Source organism: Kwoniella dejecticola, chromosome 7, assembly GCF_000512565.2.
Source record: "Kwoniella dejecticola CBS 10117 chromosome 7, complete sequence".
NCBI classification, from domain to species: Eukaryota; Fungi; Basidiomycota; class Tremellomycetes; order Tremellales; family Cryptococcaceae; genus Kwoniella; species Kwoniella dejecticola.
The window spans coordinates 595,138-620,876 of NC_089307.1; the positions used below are offsets into that span (position 1 = coordinate 595,138).

Here is a 25,739-nt window from a genome sequence, read left to right on the forward strand (position 1 = left end):
GAAATGCAATGTCGAATCGATCAAATGAAAGCCGCACCTCCGCTATTGAGTGCACATACTAATCAGCTCCCTACCAGGCGATGAGCAGGAACAAGCTAAATCGTAGGACCCACTCTGGTAATCTTTCGATCTGATATCGCCTCTTGACGACATACATCAATGGGACACCTGGTACTTTCCTTATCCGACGTCGAAGATCTCTATCGCACTGCAATGAAATGGTTGTTTAGATGCCAGATTCTGGGGAGGTCTCTGAAACTCGTAGCTAGACTCACAGTGGCTACTATGTAGCATTTATGCACTGTGACCCGATTTACGAGACAGTCATCTGCATATGTACCTGAGTCTGCAGATAGCAGGATGAGGGAACAAGTCATGAGTGTCGGCTCTATCCTTGGATAGGTGAAGGATGGAGGCTACAGCTGACTCACGGTCACAATGTAACCTCTCGAATCGAGGATCTTTCGCTATCCTGTATACGAATCGGAAGATGAGCTGCAAATCCCGTCCGACCAAAAGGCCTCTAGGAAACGGATAGCTCACCTCAATGCTAATCTATATTTCGGTCCAAGCTTCTCCAGCTCCGCCAAGACACAATCCGTTATCGTCGGTATGCCTACCCATGATTGCACAAAATCAGCCACCAGGGACCGGAAAAAAGCATACCTCATGTATTACCGGAATGGAGGAAGACTGACACTTTGCCATCAGACAGTCCATCATACCTTGCACCAGCTCGATCTTGTTCTGTATGGAGAAATTGATGAAGTTGGTATCGACCAATATCCTATATGGGGGTCCCAGGTCGTTGTTGTGCGATAAGAATAGTCTACGAACCCCTCAGGGCGTCAGCTTGGCCCTTGTACATCGTGTCTGCGGGAGAATGGGCAGGAATGATGAAGACGTACGATGAGGATACTTGGGCTCTAATACGCGAACAATTCTCTCAAAGATCAGCTACATGGCGATCACTGCGTCAAGAGAGCTAAGTCAAGATAGCGCACACTGCTTTTTTCTCTTCGGCTGCTTTCTCCTTCTCAGCTTTCTTAGCTGCCTTCTCGACGTTTTCCTTCCTGCGTCACGGTCACAGCGCAGTATCAGCTCATCCGAATCGTAATGGAGCCATACTAGATGCCGGGTGTGCGCAGATGAACCACACCCCGCTGAACGCACAATCTCGGATCAGACGGTTTGATCATGCGCTTGACAGCTGCGAACTTTCGGGTGATCTTTGCTTTTCCCTATACACACTTGAATTGTAAGCTTGAGCCTTGCTTGGGGACACAAGGAGCTGGAAGCTTACCATCTTGCCTGCTTGTCTTCTCTGAGGTGTACAGCAGTTGCTATTTTGAGGGAGTAGTATCCGACAATAACGAAGTAGTCCTCACTAATTCAACTTTCCTCATGCTCGCCTTAAGCGGCAAAACATCGAATACCTAGTCACGTGAGCTGAATGAGTGCAATTTACGTAAAAAGCATGAAAAGAGGGAAAAAAACCTCCACTTTAACCAATCACACAAACATCACTCAAATCCAACACCAAAGCACCAAAGCACCACATTCATCGCATATCAGTGAAGCATCTCGCATCTCGGAAGACGCTTTGAAGAGCCTATAACATAACTGCATAGACCTTCCTCATCTTGAACCTTGAGAACGCCTAGCTGTTCAGCCCGAACGTCAGAACGTCAAAAAGATATCAGACCAGACGCAAGAAACGCCAGTCAAAATCATGAATCCAGGACTGCCACCCATTCCCCCAGGTATACATAATACCAACCCCAAATTAGGGCGAACGCAGAAAGCGGCTCCTCCGCCAACTCAAGGCACTGTAGGTACAGGATCAGGATCCAGGAAGAGGCGCAAGCCCGAAGTGCTCTCCGATGACGGCGAACCCACTGCCAAAAAAGGTGCGGCTAAAGGCAAAGAAGAGGAGGTGTTGGACCCTGCTGAAGTGAAGACTAAGGTGAGTACTAGTCCACGCCCCCCTGATCTTCTGTGTGTATAAGAGTCTGGAGATTCTGTGTCAAGCCTTGGAGCTCTTTTTGCTCAATTCAACCTACGTAACATCGACTAATGGATGCCGAATTGTGCAGATTGATTTCAACGATTTACCAGTGGAGACTTTATACAAGTATCTGGAATACCACGACTTGTTACCGAGATGGGATGTCTCGCCTTGGTCCGAAGAGCCATGTACGCCTCGTGAGTCACCTCGATCTCTCTCTGCCAGCCACCAAACAGACTGCTCTTGTAACATTTGACATACTGTAGCTGACGAGAAGGATTGTGATGACCATAGCCAATCAACTATATACACTGTCTTCCACTGCTCCCATCGTCCCACCGCCAAGTACGTTTTCCTCTTTACTTCCTGCCAAAGGTGATACCCGAGAATCACAAGTCGAAGCCGCTCAGCCCCAATTACCCACTCAAGGCGCTGGCGTAACCTCGACCTTGGGCGAGTCGAACGGAACGAGGAACGACTCACTTGGTCCAAGCGGTACACACCCTCATGACGAACCTTTACCCCAACTCCCACCTTCTTCTTCTACAGGTACAGCAGAAGCACTTCGTCATCCAGATCCTTTAGCAGAAGCCTCTCTTTCGTCGTCTGGAGCGGACGGGTCCAAGGATAAGGACCCAAGTCTCAATGCCAAGCCTGAGACTGATAACACGAAGACAGATCTTACGACTCAGAGCCAAGGATCGAATCTGGCGAAAGACGGTGGTCAGGAAATAGTCCAGGGTGAGAATGGAATCGCGGATGAAAAGGAGACCGACGAAGCAGGAGCAGAAGCAGAAGCAGACCCAATGGATAATTTCGAACCTCCAACAACACGTTCGAAGACCCTGCCTACCCGGCGTCCAACATCCCCTATACCAGCTCCAAACCCTCCTCCGCAGATCAAAAGGGGAGTGATCACGCTAAGTGATGTCAGGGCGGCCAAGGAGGTCTTAGCTGAGAAAGCGAATAACCATTGGATGAAAGGTCTAGGTGGTGGACAGAATAAAGAGGGCGAGACGATCGTGCAGTTTCTGTACAAGATGAAAGTTGGTCAAGGTGAGTCTGAATGACAAAGTGTATTCAATCCCTTTCTTGCGATGTGGACCGCATCCCATTGTATTGATGTCTATCATGTCAAAAGATGATAATGAAGGCTAATAATTGTCTACTGCATCCATTGCCGCATCAGGTCGATTGTTAAGAGTGTATAATCCGAATCCTGCTCCTCAATCGATATAGGATATAATATAACCTATGCGAATCGCGGTTTGTCCTTGGGTCAGATCGTCACCAAGGACATTTGGGCGAATTGAATTATTGAGTTTTTCCATCTTGCAATGAGAAGAGTGAATAGGAGTAGCCGGAGAAAAGGGAGGACGATACGTAGTGAGTTTTGGGAATTGGGTGAGAGAAAGAGGAATTTAGATCAGACTTATCGTTGTATACACAATCACATTGATCACAATACTACACTAATTTACGCAACGCTACATTACACTACACTACACTACACGTACATACACATACATAGCCATAAAGTTGAGTGCAGATCTCTTACTACGAAAACTACGAGAGCTCTTGTTTTCATCTTTTCACTTTTGTATTCTCTCGATTCTTTTCTTGCGCTTTTATAAAGCGTTAGTTAATCTGCTTATCTCCTGCATCCCTCAAGGGATGATCGCGTTTTCTAATCCGTGATATCTATAATGTTAGCGTCTTGCGTCTTGCGTCTTGCGTCATGAGTCTTGCCACCTTGCCACCCTGCGTTTTGAGAAACATTGTTGCTCGGCTTTGACCTTTACCAATAGCTCTTTACAATCAATTTCTTCTCAATAATTAGCCTTGGGTTACCTTGTCATGCGATCCATCAATGTAATGTATAATTCTTTCATCCAGCAACATGATCGTGGCCAACCATGGAACAGTCAGCGACTACATCATCGAAGAACATATCGTGCTCCCATCACCGTGCTGACGATGTTCTGCACAGTCGCATTGCGGATCAGATTGAACGATTGATCGTGTACAATGATGACATCTCTTAGTATTTATATCAGTATCAGCCGAAAAGTAACGTTACAACTTCAACACACAACTTTTTTTATGAGGGGTTTTCTGCATGATATCAACTTGTTGATGTATGTAGATAGCAAACATAGAGAACAAAGATAAAGATACTACTGCACAACGGTGATATACGATATACGGAACATAGAATACGCCACATACAAATAAGAACTGCTCGAAAAGGATAGGCAAGTACCTGTCTTTCTTATTCAGCATACTGATCAGGATGAGTAAGTTATCAAAGCTCATCAGCAGTCAATTCATCTTCAGTCCCTTCGACAATCTCAAACCCATCATCGTCCTCGTCCTCTTCGTCTTCGTCATTGACAGTCGCAGCTCGAGACGATGTGGAGGTCGTCTCAGTGGGTACTCCCTCAACGTCGATCAGACTCCCGTCTTCCGAGTCGGTTTCAAGTGAAATGACGCTTTCTCTTTCGCCTTCTCCTTCTTCGGCAGTATATACTTCCGAAGCGCTTTCTCCAGCTTCAGCTTCGGCAGGGGACGAATCGATGACAGAAGGCTGCTCAATCACATCCTGAGCGACCAAACCTTTCTCCTGCTCCTGCTCTTCCTTGACGGAGGGGCTGGGGATGATCATTGAAGAATTGGAGGAAGGCATGATGACAGCCGATGAGCCCATCGAGTCCGAATCGACTTTAGGTAATTCTTCAATCGTAAATCTGTCGCATTTAACCTCTCGTCAGCTTGACCCTTTGCACCTGGGTAATCAGGTTTTACTTACCGAAGTCTGAGGGGTTGTCCATATGCTACGCCCTGATCGTCTTCAAACCTCCAGAACTCCACAACTTCGATGCCCCTCTCAATGTCCTCAGGGATTTTGAGCCCTTCGAGGGTAATTTCAACTTCCTCGCCGTCTTTGACGTCGTCTCTTGAGAATTCGATGGCCGGTCGTCTCGAGGTCTCTCCCAAGATACCTTCAGATTTCAGAACCAGTCGGACTTTGTCAAAGGCATATTCAGAACCGGAAGCGAAGTTCTTGGTCTTCCAGGTTTTAGTGAACTCAGCTCCTGGCGGAAGAGTACATCCGGGTGGGATGGTCAAGTGTCTGACCCATGAGAAGATGTCAAGCGGAGTGACTGGCTCTTTGGGTGTGGCGGTTCCGCTGCTTCCTTTGACAGAAGCGGAACCTGAGGCTGATTCTTGAATAATCGAAGTGACCGCTTTAGCTAGACCGACGAGAGCTGGTACGGACTCAGCGGCCGTGACTGAAGTTGTAGTGGTCTGCGCCTCGGGGGTAGCACGAGATTCGACCTTGTTATCGGGAGTGAGGGGTGCCGATAGATCTCCAACCGATTCCTGAGCATCGTATAGGTTACGGGTAACGAAACCACCTGGGATGTGCTGGCTCGGTTCTTCGCGAGGTTGAGGTGTGTCAATCGTGGACGAGGTACAAGAGGTGACATGTTCCCGTCTGTTGAATCGATCGGGGCTTTCGTGCTGTCTCCAGCAACCCGCTCGTCTCGGGCCGAACGCATCACCGTTGACTCGCCTCTCCTGGCCGTGTCCTCTGCGACCATGCGCATGTTTGTGAGCATGTGGTCGAGGGATCTCCGTCTCGGGCAAAGGTTCGAAGGATGATGAAAAATTCAGCTTGAGAGGTAGTTTCATCTTGAGCATTGGGTGATCGACCGGATGCATTCTGTGGGGCGAAGATTCGCACGCCTCACAGAGGTCGTAATCGGGACAAGAGGGGTGCATGCACTTGTATCTTGATCCTCTGATGTATCCATTACATCCTGACGCAACGAGTCAGCACACTGCAAAATTTGAGGAATTGATAGGAAACTCACCGTCACAAACGACGTGAGGGTGATGGACGTTCTCGCTCGCTTCCGCGTTAGCATTTGTGACATAATCGCTGGACTTGTGTAGCTTGACGAACGAATGTCCAGGGTGAGTCTCGGTGATAGTAGCAGCACAGCTGTTACAGCTATCCCAGTCGGGACAATTGAGACATTTCCATCTAATGCCTTTGATGGCGAGGCTACAAAGGTCACAGGTAGCAGGGTGTCGAACCGTCTCCTCGGCTTGACCTTCGGGGTTGAGCTTGATTCTTTCAGTCAAATCCCGATGAAGCATAGCTTTGAAGGTGTGTGCTGAAGGATGGAGGTCCGAAGAGTGGAGTAATGGAAGACACGATCCGCACAGATCGTAGTCGGGACATTGCTACGAATTGCGTTAGCGAATGATTCGGCACCATGCGCGTGGCGAAATAGTGACATACCTCGCACTTGTATCGTACACCTCGGATGCCCTCTTCGCAGCCATCACACCAAATTCGTCGGTGTCTGAACCCGCCTTTGCCCAATTGAGCCGATTGGGTCTCAGCCTTCTTCTCCTCTTGATGCGTCTGGATCTGAGCATCCGCTTGAGGCTGAGAAGTGGTTTGAACGAAAGCACCGGGAATGGGTCTTTCGGTTTCGCTGGCGTTTTCGGTCGTGGCCACACGAGGAGCGCCTTCGAATGTGTTCGCGAGTTGATTCGAGAGGTTCACCAAGAAGGTATCAAGCATGGTTTTGATCTCTCGAGCCGGGACGAGCTCTGCGGGGACAGGCGGATTGAGCACATCGCTGACTCTGTCGAAGAGGTTTCGAATGCCCGGAGCACCGTGATATTGAGGTGGACAGGCGTTGAAGCCGCCAGAAGAACCGATTGGTACGCCCGAAGGAGCCGGGGGCGGAGGAGGTGCGAAGCGAGGATGGAAGTGAGGTGGATGTCTGAAGCCTCTTCTTCCAGGTTGGCCAGGATAAATTCGGTGACGTGGGCCGTGCGGAGGGATCAGGTGGTCAAGAGGAGGGAAAAGCTGGCTTTCAGCGTTGAACTCGTTGCCAGCTTTCCAAGCTGCAATCTCATCTTCAGTCTGTTGAGCTCTTCCGACTTCTTCTCTTTCTTCCGATTCCGCATAATCTCTGAGTGATTGAGAAGGATATCCGTCGGGAAGACTGGATCCATCAAGCTGATCATTCAGCTTGTTGAATTCAGCCTGACAGTTGAGCAAGTCATCCTGCAGGTTCTTGACAGATGCCTTTTTGTCCTTCACTCGGTCAGACCAAAAGGTCACCCCAGTCTGGTCGTCGTCCTTCTTACATGACTCGAGTTTCTCTTCCAATGCGGTGAGGAGGGAAACTCGCTTAGCGAGATCTTCCTCGATAGTCGAGATGTGGATAGCCAGATCACCGGTAGAAGTAAGAAGACTGTTGGCTCGGTGGTACCCGTGGATCGCGTTCAATCTTGGGTCAGATGCAAGCAAGACCGTGAAGACCAATGCTGGTGACGGCAAGCCGCTGTGTGTGAATGGTGCCTGAGCAGATTCGTATCTGTTAGGCGGCAGTCAGGTAAAGTGGTTGGTAGTACAAAGGGAAAGGTGGAGCCAAAATGCGAAATGAGGTTGTGTTTGTCGTTGTTTGTCGTTGATCAAGGGGTAGATATAAATGGAAAAAGAGGGACAAATAAGTCAGCTTGCGATCAAGCTGTGTATGGTGAATCGCCACCTTGTCCCCGTCCAACTCATCCGAGCTGATCGGACTAAAATGATGCCCTGCGTCGGAGTCACATCGAAGGGTGAGGGCGAGGAGTACAAGAACATAGCGCTTGCTCACTCTGCAGCATCACAGACATGTTTCTTGAACATGATTCTAGCCTCTTGAGCATCGTCTGGGAAAAGGAGAACGTTGACCCAGTATGGATGAGCCGTTGAAGGAAGGTTGAAGATGCTTCGAAGCTGTATGTGATGTTTCGGAAAATGATTTGCATTGATACACGAGAGTTCGGACGGTCCAGTATAGGAGAAGGCAATGAGAGGATAGTCAACGAAAGCAGTCAGCTTGCTGCTCTCACCAACACAGGCCCGGAGATAACCGACATCTTCCCCCTTGCTTCTCTGCTGATCATGCCTGCGCATGAAGGTGGATCGTGAATCTGACTCACCTTCTGTTGGACCTCTGTGTATGGAGGGAACTTTGACCTGTCGAAAGTGAGACGTCGAGTCTCATCTTTCAAGGTAGCCTTGATGACGAACATGATAGCGATATCAAGTGTTCTTTATGCGGGTGGCGATATCGCCTTCTGATGGAATCTAGATTCACTGAAGTGTATGGATGCTGTCTGAGGGTAGGAAGATATGCAGAGCAGTAAGAATGGGGTGTATCGATGTTGAAGTGAAGTCAGCAGTGAGTGGCTGTCGACGCTTGTCAATCGTCAATCTGAAGAATAGAAAGTGAAATCAAAGGAAAAGGATGGATAGTTGGAATGAGGATGAGAATGGATTGCGTGCGTTATCTGGGCTGATAAGGGCCGTACGCAGTAGTATAGTATAGCTTGCGCGTCCAGCACTACGAGGTGACCGAGTCAGGAGATTAACTACTTCGGGTAACACAAAGCCGGAATCGTCAAGTGGCATCTTGGCAATGGTGGCATAATCAATCAACTATCAATTATAGCGCAAGACGTGCTCCCTCATTGGCGTTGCCAGAATCATACAAGTACGTTATCTGCCTTCTCAGGGGGCGGATGGTCCAGCAATCTATCTTCACGCGAGACGCTTTCATGAATGATGCTGAATCGCAGAGGTGACCTACTGGAAATCCGGGGGTTAGAACACACCCGTGATATCCCTCCCTTCCAGGCACCACATAAGATTACGTACCATGTATCCCACGCCGCAAGGACGTCGTTGTGCCCCATAATGCAGAGTGATATCAGGCTGACCGAGTAAGTGTAATTAACCTAGATCTGATCATGCATCATGCAACACGCTACATAGGAAGATCACCTGACAGTGGACCCAGTGCTAGTAGTACCCATAACTCGGTGTCATCATCAGCATCAGAAGATCACTACTATCATCATCATAATTCGTTTACATACTTCTTTCTGACAGGCAGCTCCAATCAAACATCCCAAGACCACTTGACCTATTCTTTTCCCTCTTCGTTCCTTTTCTCACATCATCATCCTCCATCCTTCCTCTTCCATAGAAAATAGATTTATATACCTCACCTCACTCACTCATTCTGCCTAGACTTACTGTAATATTGTAATAATCTCACTCAGATAGACGAATCTTCTTTCTTTCATAGAAGCCTTCACTCGCGCGTAAAGGAATAGACATAGAACCAGACCAAATCAAACCAAACCGAAGGAGAACTGAATCCGACACTTCGCCCACTCTCGAAACCGATCATCACTTGCATCTCTGTGGTACTTGCAGAAAGACCTCTCAACATCACAACGAGGGATAGACTGGTCAACACCCGAGATTGCAGCATATCCCAAAGAGGGTTCTCCCGTAAAGCATAAATCACCCGAGACAAGGTGTCACCGTCGATCCCATCCGACTGACATTTAAGAAGAGACTCACAACTCATCGACCTGCTTGAAACGGCGCTGGTCTCCCAGCAAAGAAGACTCTACCTTGTATGTTTGTCCAACGCCGTCCGCCTTGTCTAGCTCACTAAAGCCAGATTGCCTCTTCGTCGCACAGTCCGACATGCCGGAAACCGCCTCCCCCTCGAAATCCCAGACTCTCCCTCCCGTACACAACCCAAATAGCCCTAACCCGAACGCACCCATATTCCGACCGTCTCCAGCTCGAGCGACAAGTCTTACTGGTGCCCCGTTCCAGTACAAGACCAGAGCAGCGTCGCAGCCTGCCGGCGAGAGGATCCCGCCTTCATCCTCGACTCCTGTATCAGGTAGGGGAAGTCCGGGAGTAAATGGGAATGGAAATGGAAATGGAGCAGGGTCAGCTTACGGCGTGATAGGAGGAGCGAGAACGCCAGGGAGATTTAGTACAGCTTTAGCAGGTGGGAATGGTACGCAGACTCGAGCAAACAGTTTCACCGCTGGTGAGGTCAGGGAACCAAGAGTGAGTCTGGCTTCTTGCGTCTCTGAGCCAGTTTAATGCGACTGCAATTGCACAGGCTGACCCAACAGGATGGTAGAATATGATGCTCAACCGGACTCTGTCATCACATACTGAAGAATTCGTCCCATCTCGTTCGCAATCTACCTCACCTTTCCCCACTTTCTCCCCAAACTCCACACCGTCCACCTCTCCCGCTGCGATCCGCCAGAATCCTCTCCCGCCCTCGCCCCCGAAAGCGGGCACCAATATCTCTCGGTCAAGGTCTCAGTCCCTCGCCACTGGTGTTCGTCCCTCTCACATTGACAGACCATGGCTTGGACCTATGAGCAATCTCGAGAATGTCGGCGCGTTCTCCAAAATCGACTCGGGATGGCTCAAGAGCCCTAACGAAGGAAGTAATATGTCGCCGTTCTCCAGAGGATTACCTTCATTGGGAAATAACCCAGCTCGCGAGGAAGTCTATGGACGAAATGGAATGGTCTCAAGCTCGAGTCGCTTCAAGACGATACAAGAAGGCTTCAACACCAGGGGTTGGGGCTCAAGTGCACCGGAACAGAACAGTAGTACTAGCGCTTTATCGAGCTCTGTGCATAGAGCTTTAGGTGGAGGTGGATCGGCGTACGATCCGACTTTCTCGAACGGGGGCCATGGAGAATACAACGCCAATTCCAATGGAAACCGCTCTGGAACATCATCAAGAAGGCATAGTGTATCGGTTGTCAGCGGACCCGGGGGACGGAGAGAATTTGCGTTTGGTGAGCCTGGTATGGGTCTAAGCTCGATCAGCCCCCCATCTGCATCCAACTTCCGCGGTCTGTTCGGCTTCGAAGGTGACTTGAGCAATGCCTTAAGTCTGAATATCGAACAAGCGAAGAGCAGGAAGACCGGAGATGTTGAGCCTTTTGGGTCCGCATCTTTGCCTCAATTTGGACTCGACGAGAGATTCCCTCACGAAGGCCATCAACGTATACCATCGATAAACCGATCGAGAAACGATGAGATATTCCCCAGTTTCGGTTCCACTCCGCCCAGAGGACGATTAGATACATTTGCCGCGACTGGCGATAGGGAACGAGCTACCTCTGGAGAGAGCACATCGAACTCGAAAAGATTCCCATTGGACAGTGCCGCTCTTGGATCGCCCGTTATTGGGGCCGAGAGAGCACTCAATGGGAATGCGAATGGACTCAATGGGGCCGTCACTGGGTCACCTGAAGGTATAAAAGAGGTCCTACCTAGAATGCAAAATGGACCTGGTATCATTGGTACACCCCTCATGGGCGGCGGACACGGTCAAGGTCTTCCGCCACCACCTTTTGTACCCGGTCAAGCTTATTCCAGCAATCCCCGATCTTTCGGCAACGCCCCTCTGTCCTCAAGTGGACCACTTGGCCCCTCATCAGGCCTAGGCCTCATGAACAGCGGATCACCCGGACTGATAGGGCCTCCCGGTGCGTTTGGTCGACCACCAATCGGTGTTGGGCCCGGTCCCGGATACAGTGGCTTTTACGGTAGACCGCCTCCGCCAGGAGGAGCATCAGCCTTTTCACCTCAATTGGGTTTCGGTGGTCATTCCTTGCCCCCTCAAGGTGGATTCACCTCTCCTCCGCCTGGTCATTACCCTCCTCAGGGCTTACCTCAGGGACCGTATGGGTATTATGGTGGTCCCCCATCGCCGCAACAACCACAACAGACTTCCCCTTCTTTCTCACAGCTTTCGCTCGCTGATCTCGGTAAAGGTATATCTCTGAATGACTTAGCTCCAAATACTCCATTATACATTGTCACGTTTAAAGCGGGACGGCGAGATGTGTTTTACTGTACGGACCCGACTCTGTTGATCACGAACGGCGATAGAGTGATAGTAGAAGCGGATAGGGGATCTGATCTGGGTACGGTGATCTACGATTTGACGCCCACGGATATTAGGGATTGGCAAGAACGTCAAGCGACTGCTGCGCTGTTAAGTGGAGCAAGCCAACATCAACCTCCAGGATTATCACTTTCCCTTTCTGGTCAAGGCCAAGGCCAACAACCGAATCTGAGCCAACCAGGAGGTGGAAAAGATACACAGACGAAAAAGCGAACTTCAGGAGAATTCGAATATAGTAATGCGGATTTAGATGGGTTGTTAGCTGGATGCGGACCGTCCGGACAACCTGATTTGAATGGGAATGGAAGCACGATTGTCAGAGGACCGCTGGCCAAGGATATATTGCCCAAGAGGATATTTGCGAAAGCTGCCCAGACGATCGAAGAGCAAAAGTGAGTGGAGCGAAGTCAGACTTTTACTTGATCCAGATCAACGGATTTAAGGGCTGACGACTTGCATTTGTAATTGTGATGATTATGACGAAATAGCCGAATGCGAGAAAAGGCGAATGACGAACATGAAGCTCTGATGATCTGTCGTGAGAAGGTCATACAGCGCGGATTGCCTATGCACATTGTAGATGCGGAATATCAATGGTGAGTCTGGTCTCTGATTCTCGCTCACACGGACGATGCTCTCTGCGTTCAGTCAATCAGCGAAGATACCAATCTTCGAATACACTAGAACACGTTTGGATGCTGATTTGTGGGCGTATTGCAGGGACCGACGCAAGCTCACTTTCTACTTCAAGGCGGACAAGCGAGTCGATTTTAGGGATTTGACTAAAGAGAATTTCAGGATTTTCAAGGTGGGTGTAAAAGTATTTATGCTTGATGACATGGTCTGCGCTTGGTCATCATCTGATCAGCCATGCATTGGCTTGTCCTGCTATGCTGACTATCTGCTTGGCGCTTAGTCCCGAATATGGATGTCTATGGTTCCTAAGGACGGTGAGTTTTCTTGATTTCGGATGAAGACTGCAATCCCTCGCGATTCAGCTTAGCTCATTGGAGTTCAGCACGAATGCTGATCATCATGACACATAGATCCGAGGAATTGAAGTGGATTTTGATGGGTATAAACAAATTGACACAAGACGTACAAGAAGGTAGGTAGAGTGGTATATATCTTTATATGTATATAATGAGACGTGCTCGGCAAATTGTTTGTGGAAATGGGAATCCAACAAGAATAGAAACGAGACTGGATGGACGGAGAAGAAAGCCGAGATTGCATAATAGAAGAAGAAAGAAGAAGAAGATCGGTCTCATGCAGGCTCTGAATGTAACACGAAGAATATCGATATTGTACTACTTAGGAATGAGATATCGAGATATTGGAGCAAGATCAGAATGAGAAGAGGAAGATGAAGGTGAAGATTAGATGAATATGTCCTGTACATGTACATGTGTATGTATGATTAGGCAATCCGTATCACTTATTCAAGCGGCATGCGGCGTGATCGCCTGATCGCCTGATTGAAGCATAGGAATACATAGCGTATAGAGTGGAAGTTACCATCTTGTAGCGGTGTGGCGTGGCAGTGCATATGTAGATGTAACCAAATGGACACTCGCACATGCACATGGGGGACTGAATTCGAGGGCTAAATATGTTCATACTCGGAGTCATACTCTTACTCATACTCCCGCTTGACCTATCCCTAGACCCGTCGAAGTCGAACTCCTCATACCAGATGGAGGATTTGTCGAACCCCCTCTAGCCTGTAGAGACTGCTGCTGCTGGTTCGGCCCTGTAGAAATACCAGGATGGGGTTGTAGGTTGGGATTCGGGTTGGGCGTACCTGCTGTAGAAGGTGTCGAGGGGTTCGGAGTGGTTGGTTTGATAGTTCGGATTTGGAATGTACCTGTCAAGCGAATGATCAGTATTTAGCTTTACGACTGACAGGGACGTGAGAGATCGGTTGGTTGGTTAATAGACTGGACTAAAACCATAAGAGCAATATCGAAAGAAGGGGATGAACGAATGAGAATGCGTTAACTGATAAGAGATAAGGGTGGAATCAAAAAGAAACGCAAAAAGAGCTGGACTCGAAAAGCCGCACAAGCTGCAGGGCGAACTCTTTACTTACATTGAGGTAATCCACTGCTCTCGGCTGTAACAACAGCTTGCATCCCCAGTCTTACTAAGGCGCCCTGGATCAACGCTTGGGGGAAAAGGAGGTGCTACACGGACAAGTCAAGCGAGACTCGGACTCAGCATGGATCTCGGATGCGCTCCGCATATTCGACTCGAGTGAGGATGACTGATGAAGATACGGAGAAGGACACGCACAGATTTGGCAGCTTCGATATCGTGCGAAGAACCTTTATAGGATGATAATAGGATCAAGGGCGGGAACGAGTGAGACTGGAGCACGAATATGCCCTAAAACATTGCAAGAATAAAGTAAGCGTGCGAGTTCCAATGACCCGAGTCCCAATTGACGTTCAGTTGATAATCGAGAGAGCTTGAAGTGTGTTATGTTATACTACACTTACCCGATGATTCGTACGTAGATTATCAATTTGTTTCGAATACACATACAAGAACAAGTCTTTACATATGAACTTGATTATATCCAAATGAGAAGCAAGGGGCGGTCTTGCAAGTGTCAACCTGGACAAATCCTCCTTCTCCGTCAGTTTCAGCCTGTCCACCTTGATTTGAAATACTTGAAATTCTGATTTTCCACTTGGTCGACACTCACTTCTCAGCAATATATCCACCAACCATCCATCCGACTCTCTCGACCTTCTGCGCAACTTCCTGCTCTACCAACTTATTCTGTTCTTCTTCCTCCTCTTGTTCAGTGAGTACTTGTTTCCCTTTACCTTTACCCTGCCCCTTTTCTAGCGATAAAGATGACAAGGACGATAATGGCGGTAACAATCCCTCGGCTCTCAGCGAGTCCTCTTGAGCGCGTTTCCGACGAATGACATGCCTTGACGAGTCTCGTAGGAGGTCCAATACGTTGGGTAAGAGGTAATTCGGTAGTTGGGCATCGATCAATGCAGGCGGAGGATTGGCGAGGGCATGTAAGGCTGGTGGGATTGAAGGAGGGATTGGGAGGTGTGTTGAGGATGTGGAAGGGCGAGATGACATGCTGGGATGCGATGCGAGTTTGAGGATTAGATGTGGCCTGCCAACTGATCTTGTAGATCTGCTACTATTGCTGGATTTCTTGACTTGACGAGCCATAAGACACCTTGGTTGTGACGCGTCAATAGCGACGTCACGGACATGGACGAGTGATGATTGAATGATTGAATCTGATAAGATGGCCTCGAGGGAGGTCGACCTTACGTGGCAATACCAATCATGTTATGCTGCTAGTATGCGAATGATTAAGCTTACTTGCAGGGTGACGCGTGATGAGCATGAGGATGAGGATGAGCATATTACGTTATTAGCCGAGCTCAAAGCAGCATATGAGTACACCTTACAGCTTCCCATTCATCACATTCATCACCATAAACCATGTTAGAACAATCAATTTCATACTCTTACTGTACATGACAAACATCCTCTCGCATTACTACGACAACTCACGCTCATTCAACATCTTGCATAGTATCATGAGCAACAAGTGAATCACGTTTCATTGGATCCACAATAGCTTAATTCGACCTCACCAGTTTAATTGACCACTCTCTGACCCATACGGGACTCATCTTGCAGGTGACCAAACGACAACCAACAGCAGCCGACCCCGCAAAACGTCGTTGGACAACCACCTCAGTGCTCTATAGCTCACAGACATCATGCCGATGCCAGGCGAGCGATTCTTGCCTTCGTCCTTGAACCCCTTCTCCCGCTCTACAGCATCCTCCTCATCACAGTCCACGCCCAACAACTCCGCCAACCCGCATACATCCCACTTTACCCAAGCAGCTTCATCTTCAGCGTCTATCGGATCCCAACGCTTCTTGTCGTCCAGCCAACATGCCAACGCGGTACCCATGACAGATCCGCACCGACTTCTATCTGAAATCTTAGCTACATCGCATACTCAGCGAGATGGACGGTTCTCAAATTCGATGAAAGCTGCTCTGATCCGTAATTTGTTTCAATGTATATGGCAAAAACAAGAATGGATAAAATACTTCTTGCCGCCGAGCGAAGATTCTGAACTACCGAGCTTCAACTATTCGAACGACTGGTTGGTCAGCGATCAGGATACGTCCATGACCAAACCCTGGAGCCTGAAAGAAGCCCAGGACAGAGCAGAAGCAGCTTCTCTGGCGAAGGGTAAAGGCTCTATTAGGAAAGTCAGGAATGGTACAATCTGTGGGAAAGTCTTGAACAGGTTCGAAAGGACATTCACTTGCAAGTGAGTATGCACCCACCCACCCATGATTTGCAAGAGTACTCTTAAATTGATCAATTTATGTAAACAGGACATGCGCTATAAACCCCTCAGTCGTCCTCTGTGCCGACTGCTTCCATGCGTCAGACCATGAAGGCCACGAAGTGCTATTTCAACAATGTTACTCGTTCTCCGCTTCGTGCGATTGCGGAGATCCCTCAGCTTGGAGATCGTCAGCCAGCGAAAATGGTGCGAGTCCAGGACAAGCAGTCGGGTGTTCGCATCATCCGCCATTAGCAGCAAATGAGAAACCGAAACAAACGCTCAAATACGAGATACCGGATAATCTGTTGCTTTCGATACACCGGACGATAGTGATCATCCTAGAGTTCATGATACAGACTTTACAGCACTCGCTTTTACCCTCCGACTACTCTCGCTTGCCGAAGACGGAGACTGAATTGAGAGATTCGGATACCCCGACGGGAGAAAGTAAAGAGAGGAGATCGAGGGGACCGTGGAGCGTCGTGATGTGGCAAGATGAGAAGCATGTCTTGAATGAGATGACGCGTCAATTGAGGGATGCGTTGGGGATCAAGTGGGAAGTAGCTGAGCAGTGGATAAGGGAGGTGGATGAGGTTGTGAGTGCGCTCCGCTTGATGTCGATCGGGTTGTCGATTACATTTGTCACAAAATCCATGCTGATCGTCTCTTCATTCACCTATCGATAGGGCCGAAAAGTCGTCCTCGTAGCCCCGAACCCCGTAGTCGCGTTCCACGCCGCCAACATGATGCAACAAATAGACGCGCCAGTATCTCTGCGTCTGGCATTGGACACATATCGAGAAGAGCTCGTAGGAATTCTGATAACCTGGCTGAACGATATGGTCCATTGTACTGTCGACGGCGATGATACGGTCGTTAAGCGCATGCTGGCAAAAGCCTTATACGAACCTCGCTTACGGAACTCGGGAGTGGGAGCTGGGACACCCTTGTCGACGGATCTGAAGGATTTAGAATGGGGGAAAATCATGGGCGGACATGATGCTAGACGGATCGATTGGCTTTTGCAGCTAGACAGCAGACTATGGAAGAAAGCCAAATGGGAGATGAGGCAGATATATTGCTCTGTCTTACTCTTTGATCAGGATGTCAGAAAGGATCTGGGTAAGTCAGCACAGCAGACTCGCACAGGAAAACAATGTTGACCATGGCCGTCTGCAGCATCCCGCTTCGCGATAAATTACCCTCGTCTGGTCGAACATTACCTTTTCCAAGAAAGAGAACTCGATTCCAACATCATCTACTCCTCAGCCTACCTCGTATTTACTAATGGTGCAGTCTGCGTTCACGCAACCACCAAAGGTCAGCTTTACAACAACGTCATAAACGTCGCGCATGCTTGGTACACCGGTCAAGTCATCAAGACGGACGGCTGCGATCGCTTGGTGATACCGCCAAATCAATTCGACCAGAATGACCATTCGGCAAAAGGCAGAATGGATGTGGACGTACCCGCTTTCAGAAGCAAGAAGGGATTGGCTTTGCTTGGTCATTTGAGGAGTATGATGCGACATCCGGAAATGCGGAAATTGATCGTTCGACAACCTCAATTATTCAACCGGGCATTATCGTTCATCAACATGTTTGTTGGGCTACAACCGCAAAGAAGAGAGACTGCTGAACATGTCGAATATGAAGTGGACTGGTATAGGTCCTTCATCATCTTACCTGACATGGCGAAATTGTGTCGTGAAGTGGGAGAAATCTTCCAATCTGGTGTGCCGGACAACGTTCTAGGTTCAATGGTTGTGGTGGTGAACAGGATCTTGACGGACATGATGCTCATGTCCAACACCTTGGATAAGGAAAAGTACAAAAGACCCATCGAACACGACGTACAGGATGTCTTATATACAGGATCAAGGTTCTCACTCATCAAGCAATCTATAAGCAAGATCACGGCTTTCAGTTTTCACCATTACTTGAACTTCTTGCTGGCGGAAATGGTCAAATCGTCTAAAGATATGTTCGATCCGACCAACGGGACACTGAAAGGTCTACGCTTCAAGGAAGTCATAGAGCAATTCGTACTTCGAGCCAACAACCCGAGTGATAGTGAGAGAATGAAGCTGCTCATCATCGAGTGGTCTTTACAGAGTAAGCTGTCATTATCGTCGATAATCTTGATACCAGAGCTTACCGCGCATCTCTTAGCTCACGTCGTGCTCTCGCAAATACGGACGGACATGTGGAAGAAGAATGGTGCTGCTATGAGAATGCAGCATCACCATTATCGAGAGATGACCCTCCGCGAAGCGACCATCGACCAGGACTTCTTCCTTCTACAACTCGGATTGACCATCATCGATCCTGTGAAATTCATGGTGACTGTTATCGAGCGGTATGGTCTTGCTCAATGGTTCAGAGGGAATCCCAAGAACCCAGATATATGGTTACATCATAGTACCGAACCCAAACAGCGTATCAACTTATTAGAAGATTTCTTGTTGCTGGTCATACACCTTGTATCGTATCCTGCGATCATAGACGGCTGGTCAAGGGACAAGATTACGCGTAAGAACATTATTCACCAATTAGCCGTGCAACCCTTGACGTACTACGAAATTTTCAAGAAACTACCGGAACGATCTCAAGAGAAAAGCATCATCCCAATTCTCAAGTCCGTGGCTGACTTTAGGGAGCCAACGGAATCTGCACCTGGACAATATTCTCTGAAAGATGAGCTATACGACGAGGTCGATCCGTATTGGCACTATTACACCAAGAACGACCAGCGTTCGGCGATGGACCGCATTACCGCTCGCGCGAAAAAGCAAAATCCATCATTGGCCGATGACCCCCTTATACTTCCTCAACCGCTCGCACTTCCTCCAGCCGGTCGACCGTTCTCCACTGTCGGCGACTTCCTGCACACGACTGTAGTCAGCGATATAGTCTATTGGGCTTTATCGCACTGCTTACACATCGGCAACTCAGATCAATGGGCGGTCATTGTCCATGCAGCGACTCCGGCCGAAGTCAAGAGCGCCCCTGTGATACCTACTTGGGACTTTGTGCTTGATTATACCCTTCATCTGATCATGATCGCCCTCTCGGTAGCGCCTAAGTCATTCGCCGAAAACTGCCTCCAGATCAAGGGGACCGAAGGGGATCATTCGACTTTCCAGAATCTATGGCTGATGCAGACCCACTCGGCGTACAAGCCATACAAGACCAGGATAGACTACATATTAGACACGATAGTGAAGAATCTCCCGAGAGACTACACCGCAGATTATCGGGCTCATCAAGAAGCGGAAAACCTACTCCAGCTGAACTCGCCAACGAAGAAACCGGATCCCAAAGCAGCAGCCGCGGCAAGACAAAAGCAGATAATGGCCGCGTTTGCCAAGCAACAGCAGGACTTCGCGGCTATGATGGATGACGATCTTGAAGAGGAGGACGACTCGATGCTGATTGAGGACGATTCTGCCAACGAAGAGACCACTTATGGTCAATGTATAGTCTGTCAGGAAGATATCACACCCAAGCACCCTGGAGGAATGATGGCTCTGCTTCAACCAAGCAGGACGTTGAGAGAAGCGGTCCACGATCGGGATTGGCTGGAAGAATCGCTGCTTGCGCCAACAAGTCTCGATAAAGCTACGAGGTATCATCGATTCTCGCATCAACCCATTGATGGTTCCCATCCGCCCGTCTATGAGCCGACCTCAACCCAAGGATACCCAAGTACGAACCTCAAATTCGGTGTCAATATCTCGGCGTGCAGTCATTATATGCACGAGTCATGTATGGCCAACTACTTTGACGCTACGAAGACTCGACATACACAACAGGTCCAACGGCATCATCCTGAAAATGCGGTTCGGCTAGAATACATGTGTCCCTTGTGCAAATCTTTGGGTAACGTTCTCATCCCTGTCGAAAGTAGCGCGACAATCAAGAAATCTCCAATCGTGATCAAGAAGGATGGCGAAACACCTCCTTCTCTCTCCCGGATGATTCGTCGAGTCTCGTCGGAAGGTCTGCTGAGAGTAGCCGATAGTCAGAGGATATGGGATCACCACTTCGAAACGGGAGAAGTGATTCCCTGGTTCTCGGACTGTGTTTTCAGTGTGCACTCGTTGGATCATGATCATCGAAGAGGTCATATGCGATCTACCTCAAGAATGGCCGACCGAATGCGCGGTCTGATACGACCACTGTCAGAACAATCGCAACGGATCAGAGGCAAGAAGACGCATATGTACCTACCCGACGATTTAGTAGGGTATACGGTATCAATGGCTGAAATCACGCAGAGGGGATTATCTGGACCATCCTCCATCAATGGAAACCCCATACTGAGCGTGGCGGAACAAATACCTGAGCTGCAACTCAAGCTCATCAAGAAGTTAATCGGATTACTCCAACTGGAATTGGATCTGTACTTTGGCCCCAATTTCGATAGGACGGCCTTGCGAGTGGGGATCTTTGCTCGATTCTTACCTGACTGGTACCGATCTTCCACACTTCCTTCGCCTCTCCTTCTCCGACGGCCACTGGGTATGGTGATCGAATGCGCTGCTATCGCTCCCGATTTGCTACAACCTGTCATCGTTATGGCTTACTACGCTGAATTGACCCGTACCATACTGGGTCTTTCTCTATTCATCAAACGAGCTTATGCCACCTCATCCAAAGCTCCTTCGCCTCGCTCGACTCCGCCGAAAGACGAAACGTACGCCGACGGTCTAGACCTGTTCCAGGGGTTCAAAGCTATCATGTCGTCCGTCCTTAAGAATGCTGGGCCTTTCACCGACGCAGACGGAGTCCTCAACCTAATCTCAGATGAAGATCTCAGTAAACTAGTCTACTCGCATACCTTACCTTTCCTTCGACGGGCCGCTATCATCTACCATGCAGTCTCGGGTTCATACCCCCTGTCCAACCCGGAAACTCTAGCTCTGATCGAAAATACACCTCAAATGAGCGAATACAGAAAACTGTTAGTCCTGTTGGGAATCCCGCCTCCCAGAGAAACGTTGAAAGATCCAACGGCGACTGAGACCCCGATCGTGGGACGTTGGTTATCCCAATGGACGCACCAAGGACGGATCTTACCGACATTGGAATACCCAGGAACATACGAGTTGATCAGGTTGCCGACCAAATGGGAAGACTTGATCCTGGAATACCAGAATGTGAAATGCACGAAATGCAGGACGAAACCGACGTACCCTGCTTTGTGTCTTTTCTGCGGCGAGATGGTTTGCCTAGGTGGGGATTGTTGTAGTGTTGGAGAAGAGGGGGAATGTAATTTACACATGAGGGAGTGAGTGATTGAGTGATTTTAGCCCTGCTTTCGCTTTGCCTTGCTCGCGTCCATCTCATTCTCAATTTTGAACTTGAACTTGAACTTGAGCTTGAGCTTGGGCGTGAGCGTACATACTGGATCTGCATTTAGATGACTGATTATTGACTTCCATTCGATAGGTGCGGCGCAGTCGTTGGTATGTTTGTGGATATCAGACGATGGGTGATCCTGTACCTCTACGCTGGTTCGGGCAGTTTTGGCCATATGCCGTATTTGGATGAACATGGTGAACTTGATATCTCGATGAGGTGAGTTTAGTTTCGGTTTCTACTTCATTTTCGTATGGGAGACGGGAGTGGGAATGGGAGTGGGAACTGGAATGGGAAAAAGCTAACTTAATTGATGCTTCGACTGTAGACGAGGACATCGACAATATGTTCATCTAGGCAGACTGGACGAACTTCGGAAAGCTACGTGGTTGATGCATAATATACCGCATCTCACGGCGAGGAGATTGGAGTTGACGACTGATGGAGGTGGATGGGGGTGTTTATAAAGTAATGATGATGATGATGGTAGTGAGTGTGAGGTTGGTGAGGGTGAAGAGGGGAATCATCATGGGAATCTTGAACTTCGATTGTCGAGATCTTTGGAAGGTAGATAGTTGATATCTCTTGCGTGCATATTGGGTATTGTCTCCAATTAGTGTTCTTGTATCTGTAGCATGTATATGACGGTTCATGAGCATCCTCGGGAGTGATACAGTGATGCATCACGATAACGATGAGTGAGAGGTGACTACTCGACTAACTGTTGTAAACAAACGCGTCATTCGTTATTTGATGGAGTTTTTTGCCTCCACCAGGAAAAGAAAGTAACTTACGGTCAACCAATGTTCCCTCATCCTCATCCTCATCCTCATACTCATCATATCTGTGAGCTCTTCAGCGCCGAACATCGGATCGTCATCGAGTATCGACACAAGCTTAACAAGCAGGAGCAGGAGCATCAGCTACAGCTACAGCAATATCATACGCGTAAACGCGCAAGAGTGTCAACACGATGATCAGCATATAACATATGACATATAACACCTGAGACCACCGAGCGTAACGAAGCGACGAAGTGACGAATCGAGACAATGTCGTTCTTAGCTGGACCCTCAAAGAGGTCTGACCAGTCTTCACCCGATAATGGGCCTGTCACGTATAGGCATCTGCTCAGTCCTCAAGCTATGACTGTCTTGTGAGCTACCCTCCATAACTTACTGGGCCTTGTTTCTTGATGATCATACCATGCTGATGGGAATTTTGGAGGACAATTAGTAATCCGCTGAGGACTATTGCTCATTGCGATATCGATGCTGCTTATGCTCGTGAGTCCCATTCTACACCCATCACAGCCATCCAGATGGGATATCCAGACTCCGTGAAATGGAATCTTGGTCGCCTTTTCCACTAGATGAAAGGTTAAATGACCAAGCTTACAACGTATCGACCGCTCACAGAATTCGAACAAGTCAGACTTGGTCTGCCGGATGATATACCTCTCATATGCGCACAATGGCAGAGTATCATAGCGGTCAATTACCCAGCGAGAAAATACGGTATAAAGAGGTGAGCGACGTCGTTATGCGTCCGGTCGATTATGCGCAAAAAGCTGATTGAGCCGCTCTACAAGATTCACCACATTGGACGAGGCTAGGAAAATGTGTCCCGAATTAGTAGTCCAGCACGTAGCTACATATAGGAACGGGGAGGCGGAAGCTGGATATTGGGGCGAAGTGGATCCTCAAACCCATAAGGTGAATTGCTCTTATAACTCTAATTGTCCCATTGCTTTCACCTTCGGTCTCAACTGGGCAGTAAACCTTATGACTTGGCGTACTACAGGTCAGTCTGGATCCGTATAGAAGGGAGAGTCTGAAGATCTTAGCTATTTTCAAGGAGATGGTGACTAAGGGTGAGATTGGTATGTGCGAATTATGTATATCCAGGAAGACATGAAGGTGGTTGACACTCTCACCTGCTCGAATGATCATCAACAGAGAAGGCATCAATCGATGAAGCGTTCTTAGATCTGACACCTATGGTGATCGACAAACTCCTAACCATTCACCCGTATCTGGCGACTATACCGGACGATGCACCGGAGGGACTCGATTCGCCGTTACCTCCCCCTCCTCCCATAAATTGGGCCAAAGCAGGAAACGTCTTCCCAATCAACGGAGATACCGAACTTCCTTCTCAGGAGCACGTCAATGATGGTGAAAGAGAAGAAGAGAGAAGCGAAGACGGTAATGACGAAGACACATTTGCTCGAAAACACAATAATCAAGATATGTGGGAAGATTGGGCTTTGTGTATAGGAGCGGAAATCATGAAAGAGACGAGAGATGAAGTATTTAGACAATTGCATTATACTTGCTCGGCCGGGATAGCTCATAACAAAGCTATGGCGAAAGTAAGTCCAGTCCTTTCCAGCTCCGACCTTTCAAACTCGCCTCGTAGGCATCTAGATGCTGATTAGCCGTTTTGATATCCACATTGCAGCTGTGCTCGGCGTGGAAGAAACCGAATAATCAGACTGTCTTACGAGCTAGTGCGACGGCTGCTTTCCTGCGAGATCGAGACTTCACAGATGTAAGTAGAGGAGATTCTTGATTGAATATACATACCTAAGCTGAAGACTATCGGCTTTCAGATCCGGACGCTTGGAGGTAAATTGGGTAATGCGATTGCTACGGAGTATGGAGCCAAGACGGTTGGCGATATGTTGTAAGTTGGACTCGCGAGCAGGCCAACATCAGACCCGACTTCGCTGATCACATCAACTCTTACAGGCTGGTGTCTTTAGAGGAGATGCAGAACCGTTTTGGCGAAGAGAGCATATGGGTATACAACATCTTGAGGGCAAGTTGATGTCTCCCGTTCGCCAGCCGAGTTCCAGCTGACCTTCAGATGTAGGGAATCGATCACACGGAAGTGAAAGGTCGAGTGGCAACCAAGTCAATGCTAGCTTCCAAGAATGTCCGGCCAAACGTCAGAACGCCAGAACAGGGTCAACATTGGCTGTCCGTACTGGCTGGAGAACTAAATGTCCGCCTCAGGGAAGCTCGAGAAGTCGCTCCTGGGCTTTGGCCAAAGACATTGGTCTTGAGTCATAGGCAAGGCATAGATCCTTCTCGATCGAGACAGACGCCTTTTCCGTTCACACGTAACCTTTCAACGGAGTATATACTCAAGTTCGCCAGGAAATTGTGGGAAGAAGCCACGGCTCCGATGAAGAACGGAAATATGAAGCTGAACAATGTGAGCCTTTTTTGCAGTATATCAGCAGAAAGCAGCTTATAACATAGGTACAAACAGATTGCCTTATCTTTTACTGGACTGGAACGATTGGAAGGAGGCCAGCAGGGGATCGAGAATTTCTTCGCTCAACCTAAATCTTCAGCAGCCCTCTCCCCTGACATATCCGAGGTACCCACTCGCCCTTCTCTCCCATCTGCAAGTTCATCGACAAGTAGTGTTCCCACCATCTCTAATCTAGCCAAGCGCCCAATGTCACCTGACCGGACTCCATCTTCGAGCTCGCTTGCCACTTCCGCAGGCCCTTCACCCAAGAAACCAAGATTGCCTACCTTGCATATGGGGAAGAAGAAGATGGGGCTTGATGCGTTTTTGAGCAAGAAGGCAGAATCATCAGAAGTCGGGGCTAAAAGGGGTCAATCATCGCTTACCAAAGCTGCATCGATGCCGGACAAGTTGATCCCAGAAGATGCCAAGACGGGAAATGTGGATTTCATCGCTATTGAAGATCATGGCGTCATGACAGATGGCCTCGAGATTTCGAACGACTCAGACTTCGAGGTGGCTGAGGCTGATGGCGGATCGTGGACGTGTCCAGAATGCCAAGAAACCCTAATTGCACCTTTGGATCTAGGGGTTGAGCGAGGGGGGGTCGTGAAGGCTTTGAAACAGGAACATAAAGATTGGCATTTTGCTTTATCCTTACAAGAGGGTAGCGGATCTGCATCACATACGAGTAGGCCGCTGCAATCTAGTGGCAGGAATGGAGGGGGCACATCGCAGAAGAAAAAGAAGAAAGTGGGAGGGATTAAGGCGTTCTTCAAGCCAAAGTAATGTAATAAGTTACGATCATAAGCATATTTACATAGCATAGTGTCATCTGTCCTATCTTGTTGTAGCGAAATATAATGTAATGTCGTGGCGCATTCATATCTCTCTCAATCCCCTCAGTGTGCTGCGGAGGTGT

At 48.6% G+C, this 25,739-nt stretch overlaps 7 protein-coding genes across 7 annotated transcripts; 4 read left to right on the top strand and 3 right to left on the bottom strand.

Moving 5' to 3' along the window:
- Positions 1-20: 20 nt before the first annotated feature.
- I303_105858 (uncharacterized protein) lies at positions 21-1,306 on the bottom strand (the record flags this gene model as incomplete). The annotated part of the gene is made up of 10 exons (XM_018409169.2): positions 21-42; positions 114-208; positions 276-346; positions 432-472; positions 544-616; positions 699-829; positions 909-926; positions 1,005-1,073; positions 1,174-1,241; positions 1,304-1,306. The coding sequence occupies 10 exons, from the start codon at positions 1,304-1,306 to the stop codon at positions 21-23; spliced, it is 591 nt and encodes a 196-aa protein (XP_018261441.2).
- Positions 1,307-1,732: 426 nt separating this feature from the next.
- On the top strand, positions 1,733-3,247 carry I303_105859 (uncharacterized protein; the record flags this gene model as incomplete). Its single annotated transcript, XM_018409170.2, has 4 exons — positions 1,733-1,966; positions 2,097-2,205; positions 2,303-3,064; positions 3,198-3,247. The coding sequence occupies 4 exons, from the start codon at positions 1,733-1,735 to the stop codon at positions 3,245-3,247; spliced, it is 1,155 nt and encodes a 384-aa protein (XP_018261442.2).
- Positions 3,248-4,313: 1,066 nt separating this feature from the next.
- I303_105860 (uncharacterized protein) lies at positions 4,314-8,116 on the bottom strand (the record flags this gene model as incomplete). Its single annotated transcript, XM_018409171.1, has 6 exons — positions 4,314-4,755; positions 4,818-5,832; positions 5,887-6,262; positions 6,321-7,413; positions 7,696-7,817; positions 8,024-8,116. The coding sequence occupies 6 exons, from the start codon at positions 8,114-8,116 to the stop codon at positions 4,314-4,316; spliced, it is 3,141 nt and encodes a 1,046-aa protein (XP_018261443.1).
- A 1,468-nt stretch (positions 8,117-9,584) lies between these two features.
- I303_105861 (uncharacterized protein) lies at positions 9,585-12,951 on the top strand (the record flags this gene model as incomplete). Its single annotated transcript, XM_018409172.1, has 6 exons — positions 9,585-9,962; positions 10,039-12,227; positions 12,324-12,431; positions 12,556-12,643; positions 12,752-12,785; positions 12,854-12,951. 6 exons carry the CDS (start codon positions 9,585-9,587, stop codon positions 12,949-12,951), a joined length of 2,895 nt encoding a protein of 964 aa, XP_018261444.1.
- Positions 12,952-13,475: 524 nt separating this feature from the next.
- On the bottom strand, positions 13,476-14,940 carry I303_105862 (uncharacterized protein; the record flags this gene model as incomplete). Its single annotated transcript, XM_065969256.1, has 6 exons — positions 13,476-13,588; positions 13,640-13,702; positions 13,928-14,021; positions 14,131-14,223; positions 14,337-14,454; positions 14,546-14,940. 6 exons carry the CDS (start codon positions 14,938-14,940, stop codon positions 13,476-13,478), a joined length of 876 nt encoding a protein of 291 aa, XP_065825328.1.
- Positions 14,941-15,599: 659 nt separating this feature from the next.
- On the top strand, positions 15,600-22,020 carry I303_105863 (uncharacterized protein; the record flags this gene model as incomplete). Its single annotated transcript, XM_018409174.1, has 7 exons — positions 15,600-16,168; positions 16,236-16,785; positions 16,876-17,311; positions 17,369-18,304; positions 18,362-21,482; positions 21,644-21,772; positions 21,882-22,020. 7 exons carry the CDS (start codon positions 15,600-15,602, stop codon positions 22,018-22,020), a joined length of 5,880 nt encoding a protein of 1,959 aa, XP_018261446.1.
- Positions 22,021-22,605: 585 nt separating this feature from the next.
- I303_105864 (uncharacterized protein) lies at positions 22,606-25,606 on the top strand (the record flags this gene model as incomplete). The annotated part of the gene is made up of 11 exons (XM_065969257.1): positions 22,606-22,709; positions 22,790-22,839; positions 22,972-23,080; positions 23,145-23,268; positions 23,357-23,435; positions 23,512-23,927; positions 24,017-24,106; positions 24,168-24,241; positions 24,307-24,376; positions 24,431-24,775; positions 24,833-25,606. 11 exons carry the CDS (start codon positions 22,606-22,608, stop codon positions 25,604-25,606), a joined length of 2,235 nt encoding a protein of 744 aa, XP_065825329.1.
- Between the last annotated feature and the right edge of the window lie 133 nt (positions 25,607-25,739).